The following is a 16,289-nucleotide window of genomic DNA, read 5'->3' as shown; positions in this document are numbered from 1 at the left end:
TCCTCTTCTGCCTCTGCCTCTTCTCTCTCCTCCTCCCTCTCTTCTCCCTCTTCCTCCTCCTCCTCCTCCTCTTTTTCCTCTTCCTCCTCTTCTTTTTTCTCTTCCTCTTCCTCCTCCTCTTTTTCCTCTTCCTCTTCCTCTTCTGTCTCTCGCTTGCATGCTTGGTTTCTTGCTTTCTCACTTTCAACAAAATCTCACTATGCATTGAAGCCAGGCCTTGTAGCCCAGGCTGGCCTTGAATTCATGGTGATCTTTCTGCCTTGGCCTACTGAGTGCTGAGATGGTGGGCATGTGCCACCATACCCAGCTTTTTTTTTAAAATCTATTTGGATCATTTGCCCATTGTTAAAAGAAGTTAATTTGCTTATTACATTTTTTAGTTCTTCATATATTATGCATATTAACCCTCGGTCAAATGAGTAGCTGGCAAAATTATCTTTTTATGGATTATTTTCTTTTCTATGTAGAAGCATTTTGGTTTGATACCGTTCCCTCATTAATTTTTTGGTTTTGTTTCCTGTGCTACTGGGGTGTTCACTCTATGTTTTCATCAATTGGTTTGAGTGTTTCATATCTTATGTTATACCTTTTGATCTTTAATGACACTTTACTGCAGGGTAAAAAGTAGGGGCCATGTTTCAGTCTTCTGCATTGGGACATTTCTTTTTCCCAGCACCATTTTGAAGAGGCCATCCTCTCTAATACATTTTCTTTGTGCCTTTATCAAAAATCAGTTGAGGCCCACAGTGTGTGAATGGGACCGCCTGGGGCCTGCCAGACCCTTATTCAAGCCAGCGCACAGGCCTGGCCAGTGAGTGGGACTGTCCAGGGCCTCCCAGATCCTCACTCCAGCCAGCACCCAGGCCCTGTGGCCCAGTGTGGAACACTGCAGCAGACTCCCTGCAGAGAGGATAGAGGAAAGACCCACCCAGCTGATCCAGGAGCAGAGCATCTTGCCAGAGTGGCACAGTGGATTCACTTCCAAGGGTTGCAGCAGGAAGAAGTGGAACACAGCAGCCAGATCCAAGCCACTCTTACCCAGATGAGTTTGAACTTGGTAGATCTGGACCTGGTGCTAAGGTAATAACTGTACCAAAGCTCTACACCAAAGATCAGAAGACAGTGCTATACAAAATGACAAAGAGAAGGAACAAAATTCTCAGGCCCCAAGGCCACCCAGAACAAATGCAGGAGAAAATAGCATAGAAGAAATTGGAAATTACACACCTGAAATCTCTGAAATCATAGTGTCTGAAGTAAAGAAACAACTGCAAAAAGGTAGAGAGGAAATCAGATAAGAAATAATTTCTGAAGTAAATGAAAGAACTATAATGAAAGAAGAACTAAGTACTTCTAAAGACACTGATAAAAAAAATAGAGAATATAAAAATGGAATCCTTGAATGAGCAATATAGGAAAGAAATAGAATGCATGAAGCAGATTCAAAGTGATATACAGGAAATTAAAATCTCAATCACAAACTGGTAAAACCATTTGAATGCAAGTGAAAATAGACTTTCAGACCTTGAAGACAACATTTTACCTAGTGAAAAAGGTAAGAAAAGATCTCTTAAAAACAACTAGGATGCAGGAAAAAATAATTCAACATCTGCAAGATGATGCAAAGATGAACAGTGTAAGACTAATAAATATCAATGAGAAAGAAGGAGTCAATGCACATGATATAAAGAGAAAAACAGATCACATTTAAAGGAAAACCCATCAGAATAACAGCAGATTTCTCTTCACAAACCATCAAGTCAAGAAGAACATGGAACAAAGTACTTAAAGTCTTGCAAGAAAACAAATTCCAACCCAGACTGATATATCCCACAAAACTCTCTTTCAAGATTAATGGAGAAATGAAATACTTCCATGACAAAAAAACAACTAAAGAATTTCATAATGACAAAGCCAGCCCTATGCAGACTACTGAAAGATATTCTAGAGAGGGATCAAAATGACCACAACTCCATGAATGAGAATGAAAAGAACCCACAAATAGGGCAAACAAACCAGGGAAAAAAGAGGTATACAACAGCAGTTTTTCAATTATTCTTTTGTATAAAGCAGCAAAATATTTCCATCAGCATACTCTACAAATGAACTTCTGTACCCAATGGGGCATGATTCTGTCTGGGTCTACAGGGTGAATATCAAGGAAATAGCAGTAGCTCAGTTACACAAATGACAGCTGGTCACCAGCAAGTGTCATGGACACTGTCCACATCCACTATATAAGAAACTTTGTGTGATAATCTGTCCCCAAACTGTTAGAAGTGCTGGTTATATATTTGTGATTTCAGTGTTTTAGTTATATTTTATTCTTAGTAATTCTTTACTATCATGATAACTTTTTCTTAGTTGATATTTTTGTAAATATTAACCTAATCAAATACTGTGTGAGTACTCCGAATTGAGCACAGATTCATATATATGATACACTACACTCTGGCCTCTTAGTCGAACTCACAGTTTAATTTTAATTTTGAGTATTATCTTGAAATATTTAATTTAATTTTGAATTAGTTAATATTTAATTTTCTGAATATTGTTTAATTTTAATTTTTGTTTTATGATTTATACTGCTTCTTTGACATACAATCTACTTATGAGACATGGTATGATATTTTCTCCTAGTATTAAACACTTGAAAAAGTTTTTAATTTATATTGTATTTCCATTTTCCATTGAGCTTTATATAAGTTGTTTGCCTTTTACACACACATATACACACACAACACATAACCTGACATAAGATTGATAATGTTTGGTGGAAATTTTCAATGACCTTTTAAATGGGTTTGTCTAATATAATTATATTTTACATAGTTCTGCATAACTACCATTTTGAGAGCTCTTTATTCTTTATCCAGCACCATACAACTCCTTGCCTTGCCTTCTGGATTATGGTCTTCATTATTTTCTATATGCTATGTCTGGAGTTATTAGAATATTACAAGTTTGTATAACTGGAAAATATTTTACTTTTAGCTTTCAAAAGTGTGTTTGCTAAGTATAAAATTCAATGAGGACAGATCTTTTTTTTTTTTTTCAGTCCTTTGAATAAATAAGTCTGGTTTCTTATCCACTTGCTCTTCTTTTCTTTTATAATGTGGAATAAGCTGCTATTTAATTTTGTTCTTCCATAGCTAAGTTTTTTTTCTATGTATCTGCTTTAATGATTTTTTTCTTTACAATTAGTTTTGGACAATTTCATTTTTTTTTCTCTTGGTATGAGTTTATTCATAATTCTTGTGCAAAAGTTTCATTTTTCTTGGAAATTGTAGTGCTATAATTATAACTAAATTCAGAAATTTTAAATATTTAAATTTTGGGGTGGTTTTTTTTTTTTTTTTTTTTTTTTTTTTTTTTTTGTAGAACTGGGGATTGAACTCAAGGCCTTGCACTTGACAGGCAAGCGCTTATTCTACTGAGCTATCTCCCAGCCCTTGTCTTTAAATATTTATTGCCTACCCCCTGCTACTTTGTGAATTCTGATTATATGAATATAAGTTTCTTTATTTGGGCACAGAGTGAACTATTATATGACTGATTTGTAAACTCTTCTTCATGTTTATTTTAGACAATTTCTTTGTTATATTTATTTTAGTTTGTAAATAATTTTTACAATGTGCAATCTATTATTAATCTTGTATTCATTTCAGAAATACTTTTCCAAAATTCTAAAAATTTAAAAAAAGAACCAGTTGACTATAAATGAATGGTTTTGTTTCTAAGTTTTCTACTCTGCTTCACTGACCTTTTTGTCTGTTTTGATGCCAGTGCTTAGCTTTTTTTTTGCTGTTGTTTTGTTGTTTTTTGTTACTTTGGCTCTACTATGTCTTAAGATCAGATATTGTGATACCTCTGGCTTTGTTCTTTTTACTTAAGATTTCTGTGGCTATTTACAGTATTTTGTGGTTTCATATGGATTTTAGGGGTTTTTTTTTGATTCTGTGAAAAATGTCATTGATACTTTGATAAAGGTTTCATTGAACCTTTGGACTGCTTTGGGGAATATGGAATGTTTAACAGTATGAGTTCATCCAATCCATGAACATGGGAGGTCCCTCTATCATTTCATACCTTTAGTCTTTATCACCAATATTTTGTCATTTTCATTGAGTTTTTCACCTCCTTTATTCCTAGCATTTTTGTTTATATATTTATCTTGTTTTTCTTTTTGTCTTGTTGGTTTTGTCTTTCTTTGTTCTCATCATGAATGGAATTGCTTTCCTGATTTCTTAGCACACTCATTATTAGTATACAGAAAATGTACTTATTTTTTGTATGTTGCTTTCATATACTCCTACTTTACTGGTCTTTCTGTGACCTTTAGATTTTTCAGTGTATAAAATAATATGTGCAAATGGTCATAATTGTACTTCTTCCACTTCTATTTGCATGTCTTTTCTTTTGTGTAATTGCTGTAGCTAAAATATCTGGTACAAATTGGATAAGAGTGGTGAGTCGATCCCTTTGTCTCATTCCTGATTTTACATAAAATGCTTTCAATTCTTCCCTATGCCATATTGTTGACTGTGGTTTTGTCATGGGTAGCCTTTATTATGTTGAGGTCAGATCTTTCTCAATTTGCTTTTTTCTTTTTTGTACTAGGGATTGAACTTGGGATCTTGTGCTAGCCAGGAAGGTGCTTATCCCTCTAAGCTATCTCCCCAGCCTGAGGTCTGATCTTTCTATACAGTCAGTACAGAGCCTGTATCATTGATGGGATGTCAAATTTTTCAAATGCTTTTTTTCTGCATCTATTGAGATGATTGGATGATTTTTATCCAGCATGCAATTTATACAGTGTTTCACATTTGTGTATACCAATCCATCCTGGCATCTCTGGGATGAAACTACTTTGATCACGGTGTGTGATCTTTTTAATGTGTTGCTGAAGTAAATTAGTGTTTTGTTGAAGAGTTTTGCATTTATGTTTATCAGGCATGTTGGTCTCTACTTTTCTTTTTCTGTTGTACCCTTGACACATTTTGGTAAGAAGATAATGCTGCTCTCATAGAATCAGTTTGAAAGGATTCTCACCTTCCACTTTTATTGAATAGTTTAGTAAGTACTAGTATTAGTTCTTCTTTAAATATTTGGTAAAATTTAGCAGTGAAGACATCTAGTCCTGGAATTTTCTTTATTAGAAAGTTTTATTATTGATCCAATCTTTTATCATTGGTCTATTCAGGGTTTTTTATCCGTTTGGTTTAGTTTTGATAGGGTGTCTGGAAATTTACTCTAGATTTCCCAATTTATTATTATATACTTTTCAAAGTATTCCCCACTTATCCTTTGAATTTATATGGTATCAGTTGTAATTCCTCCATTTTCATCTCGATTTTTTTATGTTTATCTTCCCTTTTTGATTACTCTAGCTAATGATTTTCATTTTATCTTTTCAAAGAATCAACTCTATTCATTGATTTTTTTTTATCTCTTTCTCTTAAATTTGGGGTTGGCTTGTTCTTGCTTTTCTAAATCCTTTTGAGGGATCTTTAGGTTATTTCAAAGTTTTTTCCTTTTCTTTGTCTTTTTTATGAAACAAGGTCTCACTATGTTGCCCAGGCTGGGCTTGAACTCCCAGGCTCAAGTGATTCCCCTGCCTAAGCTCACAATTAGTTGGGACTCCAGGGTCATACCATGTCCAGCTCTATATTTTAATGTATACATTCATTGATATTAATAACCTCTCTAGTACTGATTTTGCTGCATCCTGAGACTTTAGTACGTTGTCTATTTTCATTTGTTTTGAGAATTTTTAAAATTTCTTTATGATATCCTTAATGATTCAGTGTTTACTAAAAAGTGTGTCATGGAGTCTCTATGTCATTGTTTGTATTTTTTTTCTCTTGCTGTTGATATCCAGTTTCATTCTATTGTGACCAGAAAAAATAAAGAACATGATTCAATTCTTTTGCATTTAATTTTTTTAAATTTTTGTGTAGGTATTATGCAATCAAACTCATAGTGATCCTTCTGTTTTCAGCCTCCCTGGCGCTGGGATTACATGTGCATGCCACCACTCCTGGACTCCATTAAGATTATTTTTTCGCCTAATATATAGTTCATTTCAGAAAAAGGTTCATGAGGCTGGGGAGATAGCTCAGTAGAATAAGTGCTTGCCTGGCAAGCACAGGGTCCTGAGTTCAATCCCCTGGCATACTGCAAAAAAAAAAAAAGAAAAAAGAAAAAGGTTCATGTACTCATGAAAAGAACACTAAAGCTGTTGGTTAGAGTATTCTGTAAATACCTTTCTCTTCCATTTGATCTATAGTATAGTTTAATTCTGATGATAGTTTAGCAATGGATGATTTATACATTAGTGACAGTGAGGTGTGAAAATTCCCCATGATTATCACTGATACTATTGTCATGATAATTATTTCTCTTTCATTTTGGTGGATAGGATTTCCTGAAGCATCTTTTGTGAGGCTCATCTAGTAGTCTTGAATTTCCTAATTTTCTCATCTTAGAAGTTTCATTTAGCCTTCATTTCTGAAGGATAACCTTACTGGGTATAATAATCTTGGTTGACAGTTCTGTTTCAGAAGTTGAAATACTACATTTTATTCCCTCCCTGGGGACTTGTAAGTTGTCTCCTGGAAAATCTGCTGTTAGTTTAATAGAGCTGTCCTTAAGTATGATTCTGCTTTTCTCTTGCAAATTTTAAAATTATTTCTTTATCTTGTGCTTTTGACAGTTTGACCACAATTGTCATAGTGAAAAATCCTTTCACAACAGTGTGTGTGAGATTCTGTGAGCCTCCTATATATGGAGTCCCTGCCTTTCCTGAGATTAGGCCCTTAAACTTTATCTCTGTAGTTTCGATATACCAGTATTTCATGGTATCCCACAGATCTTGAATACTCTTTTTATTTTTTTTCCTTCTTTCTGTCAGAATGTGGTATTTCAAAAGACCTAGCTTAAAGTCCCAGTATTTTTTTTTTTTCTGCTTCATACAGTCTGTTGTTGAGGTTTTCAACTTTGTTTCTTGATGGATTGACATAGAAAGCTCTACATTTCCAAGACTTATGTTTGGCTCTTTTTCAAAACCTCTGCTTCCCTAATGAATTTCTATTTATAATTTGAATTATCTTCCTAATTTTATTTAACTGCTTATCATTATTGTCTTAAATTTCATTGAGCTTTTCCAAAAATCGTTAGGTATTTTGAATTCTTTATCAGGAGTGTTACACATTTTCTTTGGAATCTATTCCTAAAGATGATATTTTTCAGGGTGTCATATTGCCTTGTTTTTTCATATTTCTTGCATTCCTTTATTGATATTTGTATATTTGTTAGATCCAGTATGTCTACCACTTTTATAGAATGGCCTTCTTAGTAAGTGGCTTTTTCCTCAAGGTAGTAAGGTAACATGTTGTTATGCAACATTGAGTTTATTTCCAGCTGCACCCTGGTACACTCTCCCTACAGCTTCCTTGGCTATGATTAGTAGATCTGGACACAGAGTATACTGTATCAGAGTTAGAAACACCTACTTCACACAAGAATGAGGGCACTCTATGAGTTTGGGCAGAGTTGGTTTAGACAGCAGAGCATATGGGATACACATTATGTGCCTACTCCTACAAGAAGTGTGATAACTCTTATTGGGTGATGGGTGGTTCCTTGGGTACTGTTGATACTGTCTCTGGCATTGGCTATTCCAGTAGTGGTGAGGGGCCTGAACCACTTATCCTCCAATGGAAAAGTAGTGTGGACTGAGGTGTTTCATGAAGAGGTGGGGGTAAGAATAATAGTATTCCCTCTGTGGTCTCCCCTCCAGATTTGTGAGCAATGATGGCATAGTAGAAACTACTTAGCTGTGGTACAGCAGTACTTGTCTTATTCCTCCATGCTGCTACTGTTGATATGACCACCAGAGTAGGATGTCAGTCCCACTAGCCATGTGCACTTATGAATCGGGCAGTGGCCATGCCTTTTCTCCCCTCATTTTTCAGCTGTACTGCCTATAAAAGATGGAGCAGGTGTGGGTCATACATAGCTGGAGCAGACAATACTCCTCTTGCCTGAAGTGGCCACAGCAGTGAGTTAAGAACATAACCACAGCCACTAGTGGGCCATGGTCTAAGCTTGTGTGCCCCAAAGGTGTGATGATAACCAGTCCCTCAGCATTGTTCAAGATCACCCCAGCACAATCCTATGAGCAGGGCAACACTAAAACTTGAGTTCTTTCCCTGCCCTATTTAATGATAGATGCCCAGGTAGTGATGTAGAGTTAGGGGGAATTGTGGGTGGCTGCCTTCAGTTCTGACACCCATATGAATGCACATGAGTCTGGCCATACCCTTGCTCTTGTAGTAGAGGCTCCCTGATCCACCAGCTCTTAATCCCATCCCCTCCGTGTGGCAACACCCATCCCCCATGGTGCAGGTTATCTGGCAGTTTTGAGTCAATCACTGTACTGAGCCATTTAGTTCTCAAAGCAGCTGTCTATGAGCCAGTGCAGTGTAATGTCTGTGAGGTCACACATGGGAATATGGAAGAGTTTCTAACTTACAACAGAGTCCCCCAGATTCAAACAGTGGGTCTCTGCTCAAAATAGTTCCTGGCTAACACAGTCCAGAGGGCTGCTGGTAAATGATGTGAAATGCCTTTCCAAAGAAAAACTACAGTACAGTTTTAAGGTCATTTATAGCTGCAAACCTATGAAGGATAGGACACTTTCCAGCAGTTGGGATTATCAGCACTGACAGAGTCTTTCACCTTTACCCCTGCAGATGAAAGACTTCCCTTACCTGGCTCTGTGACATTATTTCCCTTACTATGCTGTTATCCCAGGTCTCTGGGATTCTTTTTGATGCTAAGAATCAAGCTCAGTACCTTGTGCTTGCCAGGCAGGCACTGTGCTACTGAGCTGTATCCCCAGCCAACCTCTGGTTCTTACAAGGTTTCCATTTTTCTTTTGTTGATTTCCAGTGTTCTCCCGTGATCACTCAACACCAGTGTGTTGCTTCTGTGTAGGAGAGTGTAGCAGAGTGACAGAGGCCTTACTCAACCACCTTGTTTCCTTCCTGTTTTAAATTCCTTTCTTATACCTAATTTTTCCTTGATTCTAGATCTTCCTAAGGGTTGTGTATTCTCACCCTCTTCCTCCTTGCAAGATTGGCTTCTGGGTTTAGAGAAATATGTGATCTCATGGCACAGAGAAGGGGGTATGGTTCTTGACATTTGTCTGGGTCCCCTGTGGTTCTCTCTATAACCACGGCTGGCTATTGTGACTCCTGGGGTCCTCAGAATAGCCCTAACAACCTGATCCTCACTTGCTGACTTAGCATTATGAGGACACAGGTTCCTTTTGAATTCTCCACCATGTTTGGGCCCCCTAGACTTGTCCAAACTCCTTCATTATTTAACTATTAATAATATCAGGGGGCCTGCCGGTTAGCTCAGTTGTTTAAGCACCTGCTTATGCAAACAAAGTCAGGCATAAGATACTGTGGTTTGATCCCCAGTTCCACATGCCTTACCAGACCCACACTTAAGGCAGCATGAGCCAGCCAAAAAAAAAGTCCTCAACTTTTTGGCCAGCCAAACAGCTCAGCAGATTAAAGCCCCTGCAAGTAGGCGCAGGGGCCAGGGGTTCAATCCCTGGGCCTGCCATGCCGGCCCCACCCCTGGGGTGCACTGAGACAGCAATGGAGACTGGGTATGGTGGTGTGCACCTGTAATACCTGCTCTTGGGAGGCTGTAAACAGGTGGATCACTATGAGTCTGATCTAGTAGTGAGACCCTGAACACCCTGATAATGTATTTTCATTGTGTGTGTGTGTGTGTGTGTGTGTGTGTGTGTCTGTATTTTAATACGGAAAGCACCCAGCTGAAGGTTCTTTTGCTCAGTTTGCATACAGATCACAAATGGGCACAATGAAGCTATCTTAGTACTAACACCTTTGAACTTTGAATGCCAGAGCTATCAGCTCTTACTGGTCTCTGCCATTCTTCTGGCACCCCAAAGCAGCACTACCAGGAGGGCTCAAGAATCCTGCTGGCCTCTAGAGATAGCAGCTCCCAGCAGTGCTGCTGCTCTCCACTGCTGGTTACTAGAACTGTTACCAGCCTCAGCTGCTGGAGTTTTTTTTTGCACCAGCAGTCTTCAGTGTTACCAGCTTAGCCTGCTCTTAAGACAGAAATCACTAATAGGAAAAACAAGTCACTTGAGAGAGACTTTATTAGGACTCAAGCTAGACCAAGAATGGTACACAGACTGATTAGCTAATGGTACGAGGGAAGGTGCTTATGTAGAAGATAAAGCAGACCACATGCAGCATGCATTTTTAGAATAACATCTAAAAACATTCTGCTTCATCTTAGGTAGGGAAGGGGTCTTTGTGGAACTGAATGAGTGTGGCTGCAGAGGGGCGGCATCATGGGGAGACTGCAGGGTGCAGTCGTCAGAGATCAATCCACGAGTCAAGCTTGCTACAACCAAAGCAAATGTCCCCTGGAGAAGCTGCGTCTAACGTAGCTATGCCCAGCTGCAAGGGTAAGAACAGCCATAGGGGAGCAAAATAAGAAGTACTTCTTGGGAAACAGTACATTTTTGGTCTTGTCTCCAGTTTTTAACCCATTTGGCATTTTTCGAAGGGAACATTTGAGATAAGCTCTAACTTGGTACTTTACAAATATATAATCTATTGTTATTCCTTTATTTGTGAACAACCTATCTTTTCAGCACAAATTTGAAATTATATTCAAAGTCTGTGTTTTAAATTTTTTAGTCTGTTCTAGTAATCCATTTGTCTATTTTGTTTCTTTTTTTGTTGTTGTTGTTTGGTTTTTGTTTTTTGTTGTGTGTTTTTTTTTTTTTTTGGCAGAACCAGGGATTGAACTCAGACCCTCGCGATTGTCAGGGAAGCGCTTATTCCACTGAGCCATCTCCCCGGCCCTGGTTTTTTTTGTTTGTTTTGTTTTTTTGAGCAGAATATATTTATTAAGAGAAAGAAAGCCCCAGTCCAAGAGAGGGACAAGAGGGGGGCCTGAGCGGGTTGTTTCCCTTTTTTTCTTTCTTTTCTTTTTTTTTATTTCTATGCTTTATAAAAACATCTTTATAATATTTTAATACTTGATATCTTTGTTTCCTTTATAGTTTAATAGGTGAGTTTTAGAATAACAACTAAAAACATCATTTTGAGGGCCAGCCAAATAGCTCAGCAGATGAAAGCGCCTGCGAGCAGGCCCAGGGGCCAGGGGTTCAATCCCTGAGCCTGCTGTGCAGGCTCTCCCCGGAGTATGCTGAGACTGCAATTGAGACTGGGTGTGGTGGCATGCTAATCCCAGCACTTGGGAGACTGTAAACAGGACAATCACTGAGTCTGATCTAGTAGTGAGAACCTGAACACCCTGTAGGCCCTTCCCCAAAATACAGAAAAATAAAAAAAAAATACAAGTGGCTGTGGGAAAAATTTCTAAATACTGCTAGTGTTCCCCTCATACCTCTGCCATTGTCTGCCCACTCCACTGGCCATTTCTGAGTTCTCGTTCACTCATCCTCAGTGCCAGGTATGTTCTGCACTTTATGAGACAAGATTTTTCATTTGTGTTAATAAACATAAGAGTTCCTCTGACAGTGGACGAAAATAAAATGAACACTTCCTATGTGCTCAGACATTTTGAACAAGTTATAACAAAAGTAAACACCACCTTCCTGATATAAAATACAACTTTTTGAAAATATCAAATACACATTTTTAACAAATTGAACCACTGACATAAAGTTTCTCATGAATTAATTTTATTTCAACAGCATAAAGGTCAGTTCTACACCTCTGACTGGGATTACAATGTTCCAGCTTTTCAGCACTGATATTACTTCTAGTCACAAACACAAACAAAGGCTCTGAGGAGGACGACAAAGGGGTGCTTTTCTGCCTGGCAGTATTGTGTGCATCTGCAATAAATATCCAATCTTCTGTAATAAGACGCCTCTTAAAGAGGTAGAGATCATTTTAAATATATAAATATTCCAAATATTTTCATTGTATGACCTGAGGAAAACAAAGGACTAAGAAACATTCCATGGAATGCAGTCCCCTCCACGTTAAGTCACACTACCTTATGGTAGCCAGCATTCCTTCAGAAGTCTTAACACAGAAGGAAAAAGACCACATGCCATGCCTAACCTTGGAGGTAATAGTGAAACCAAACCCTTCTCAGCCTATGGCTCCTGGTGGTTCTCTATCCTGAGTGCCTGAATTTGGGACAAGATTGAAAAGACATGAGGTGGCAGCTCCACTTTCATGTTCAACCCAGAAAGATAAGGATCCGAAGTGCTAAGTGCATATTTCAAGCATACGTTCTGAACCTGTTTAGAGGCACAATAAATTATGAAATTAATTGATACAAATTCACTGGTACTCTGTGTGGAGAATATAAGCATTAAACTTGATACTTCACCTCCAGCTCTTTGCCTAAAAATTTTTTTGACACTACAGCGAACAGACCCTGACGTACATTCAGAAACTCTCACTATAGATTTCTATCTTACATCATCTATTAGGATTTAAGAGTTTTTCTTCAAGAAGCAGGAGAAAGGGCAGTTTCTGTCCTTTCCTGCTGGCTATATCTGCACCAAGCTTCTCAGGAGACCAGTTGGCTGCAGATTAGACATCAAAGTCCTTCAGCTCTCCCCAGCTGGCGCCTATTTTCACTTTCACTGTCAGCTTCACAGAAAGTTTCATGGCACTTTCCATTTCATTCTTGACAATCTGAGCTACCTAAAAGAAACAAAACAAAACCCTGAAGTTACCCCCTAAAAAAACAAAGGTTGCTTGAGGAGGTAATAAACCAGACTGCAGTTCTTCTTCTGATGGTGCTTAAAGCCCAATCCCTAATAAGCAGGAGCTTCTGAGAGTTTTAGCTAGAATGTTCCAAGCTTGGAAACCATCAGTACAGGGCACCACCTTCTTACCTAGTTTCCACAGGACAAAAATATCCCTGCTCCAAGAACTTCTATACTTAAAATATAAAGCCAAGCATTCTTAGCTCCTCTAGCAGGAAGGATTCCACATTTACACAGACACTCTGGGGCAAAGGTAGGGTTCCAGAATCCTCCTGCATGGACTGCAGCCTGACCCAAAATGTTTTAGCTGTTAACAGAATGGATGTGTGGGTGTTTTAGCTTTCAACAGAATGGGTACTGTGAAAATACCTGCACAACATCCTCTTCTGCTACTTCATATAGAAGTTCATCATGGAGTTGAAGGATGAAGAAGCCTCCTCTGATTGGGCAGAACAGCCCTTGCAGATTTCTCTTTGGTAATACTCCTAGACAATAAAACAAAAGTAAGCAGTATGTCATTGTGACACAGGAGAATTGTTTTTGTGTTTTTAGAGAAATGACAAACTTCAGGAAATTTTAATTAGGACATTAAACATGTAAAGCTTAGAACTGTGTTGGAACTGGCTTGCAGCTGACTGCTGCCTAACCTGCTGCCTAATGAGGTCTCAACAATTTCCCTCCAGAAATTAGTCTAATAAAAAGATCAGTTAACAAGGTATGAAGAGCTCTGTTCCAAACTCTTAGTCTTATTTCTCATAAACAACCAACATTTTATTTCCATGGATTCCCCTACCAGAGTGTGAATCACAGTGTGGCCTAGGGCCTGATTCCTGCCAGTGTTTTCAGACAGTGATTTGTCAGGGGCACACTTGTATCTCATAGAAGCCTTGCTGTGGTAGAGCTCATGCTTCTCCCATGGGATCATATTCTCTAGCCAAGTAATTCTAATCCTAGTGTCCACGTGTAGACCTCAGTGCATCTGTGAATTGAAGTGTCTGTGTGTACACATTTTCCTGTGGTCATGATCCACACTTTTCCATGGATTCTCATTAAGTACCCATGACAAATAGTGAAAAATAGTGAACAACTTCCGTACCATTTCCTAGCTAGCTGGGCCCAATGGGACAGACTATGACTGCCTATCATGAGAAAGGATCCAAAGGAAACATCTGTAGAGCACCTGCCCTTCCCATACTTTGTAGCAGTCCTTCCTTCCTACCATCCTGATTTCTGACTTGTACATCATACACAGCCCAAGGACAACCTCCTTCAATATCTGCTCTTGCTTCACAGAGTCTGCGCATTGTCACTGTCTGCAGCCCAAGTTTGCCTACCCTACAGCAAGGCTGTTCAGCTGTTTGAGCTAAGATTTAATCTGTACCCTTAGGCCTCACGTATCTGCACACCACTGCCTGTCTGGATGCTCTAGCTTTTCTCCCTCTGAGTACCATCACTCTGTGCTCCCAATTTCCCCCTCCCTATCCTCTAGCTCTGCCTCAGAAGGCCATGATCCTCTTGCTTGTTCTCTGTATGCTCTGCCTCATTGAGCTCACTTCCTTTTGAACCCTCTGACTTGAGGTTACCTTTAACTCAGAAAGACATCATGAAGTCAATCCAAATGACACAGCCACACTGCCTGCCACTCACAGTTAAAATCGTTATTGTCTACATGAGTAATGTACACATTCCTCAGTGGGCCTTTTGTTATCACTGAAGGCTCGAAAAGGTTCAGTATCACTGGTCTACACCCTCAATTTGATGTATCACTCTGCTGTGAGATGTGAATATTACAGTCAAGTTTGGTACCTTTCTTCCCTGTTAAGATTTTAAATTTAAACATGGTTGATAATTTTTAGTTAACTCTCCCATAATTGTATTTATATAACTGGCTACATTATTTTCTGTAATCTATACATATGTCTATTAAGTAGCAAATCCCAGTCTCAATTTTTTTGTTGTTGTTGTTTTTTTTTGGGGGTTTTTTGCGGACCGGGGATTGAACTCAGGCCTTTGCGCTTGCCAGGCAAGCACTTATTCTACTGAGCCATCTCCCCAGCCCAATTGTTGATCTGTATCTTTTCTGGCCATCTCCAGCATCTTATTCCTTTCCTCTATGCCTCAAGCTTCCTTAACTTTCCATGAGGAAAATTTAAAACATAGCTGCAGTCATGATTTGAGAATCCCAGGAACTGTGAAATGTATTTAAAGCAGAAGTGCTAACATGTGACAAAAGAGGGTGAAAGTTCTATGTACTTGTTAGGACAAAAAAAGAAAACTTAGAGAAAATATTTTGAAAATAACAAGAAAAGATAGCAAGATTGGCAAAAGAACATATGAGATCAACTCAGTACATTCTCAGATTTCAGAGAATATAGAAGGTCATCAATACATAGGGAAATCAACGTATTATACTGTTCTAAAGCCAGAGAAGACCCTAGAACTGCAAAGTCAAAATTACAGAGTAACACAAATTATCTATCTTTTTCAGTGTCATTTTCTCAAAAGTGCAGAACAGAGTAAACATTCTGGGTTAGGACTGAAGCTTCCCATATAGCATGAAACATATTAGTCTCCCCAAACAGGGACATGATCACCCTAGATTTCACAAAGGACTTTCCAGGGGTCACAGGACATGTGAGACTGCAACACATGGACACAGAATAGAGACTAGCTTTTTTTCTATGCTAGGACTTGAAGAAATGTAAAAATAAGGTCACTCATCACTAATTTTCTTTTTTCTATAAAGATACAGTTTCATAAAAAGCATATTCCTTATGTTAAAATGTGTGTTTATTAATGTTTTTAAAGGTTAACTTTTTAAATTCCCTATTTAACTTATAATATGGTAAATACAGTAGACACAATTCACTTAAACAGTAATTCTTTTTGAGGTTAATAACTTCTAAAATTATGTTAATGAAAACATTTTAGAACTTCTGAGAAATAAAATATACACTACTTTCCTTTTTGTAAGCAATCATTTCCCCATGTTAGAACAGCAGCCTCACTGATAAACAAACCTGTTCTTTCTCTTTGGAGCACAGTCTCCCTGTGACCGTGGGATTTGAAGGCTGAGTGGAAGGTCTCCAGTTGCTTCTGAATGTTAACTGTGGCTATTTTGACTATATCAGCTGCAGATCCTTGCACCGTTGTGTTGATGGCCTGACGTTCAGCCTAGGAAAGACAATACAGGTGCTCTATCAGTTACACTAACATAGTGTCAGATTTGTTAGATGGCACTGAAATTTTAGGGGTGGTTTTAATGTACCATAAACAAGCACAACTATAACAAATACTCCACAATCATAGTGTCATACTTTAGCAATTTTCTTCCACACTAAGAAAACCTGGCAAGGGGCTGGGGAGATGGCTCAGTGGAATAAGTGCTTCCCTGGCAAGTGCAAGGGCCTGAGTTCAATCCCCAGTTCTGTGAAAAAAAAGAAAGAAAGAAAGAAAGAAAGAAAGAAAGAAA

At 38.3% G+C, this 16,289-nt stretch overlaps 1 protein-coding gene across 1 annotated transcript in view; it reads right to left on the bottom strand.

Moving 5' to 3' along the window:
- Window positions 1-12,559: 12,559 nt before the first annotated feature.
- Polq (DNA polymerase theta) overlaps window positions 12,560-16,289 on the bottom strand; it is a 170,505-nt gene continuing 166,775 nt past the window's right edge. Inside the window, exons 26-28 of the mRNA XM_004642235.2 lie at window positions 15,838-15,991; window positions 13,187-13,302; window positions 12,560-12,752 (exon numbers count right to left, since the gene is read on the bottom strand). Of these exons, the coding sequence (XP_004642292.1) occupies window positions 12,639-12,752; window positions 13,187-13,302; window positions 15,838-15,991 (384 nt within the window). The 3' untranslated portion in view covers window positions 12,560-12,638. The remainder of the gene's footprint in view (window positions 12,753-13,186; window positions 13,303-15,837; window positions 15,992-16,289) is intronic.

Source organism: Octodon degus, unplaced genomic scaffold (assembly GCF_000260255.1).
Source record: "Octodon degus isolate 3935 unplaced genomic scaffold, OctDeg1.0 scaffold00147, whole genome shotgun sequence".
NCBI lineage: Eukaryota > Metazoa > Chordata > Mammalia > Rodentia > Octodontidae > Octodon > Octodon degus.
Note: the sequence above shows the minus strand (reverse complement) of the source record. Positions and strands in the feature narration are given on the sequence as shown.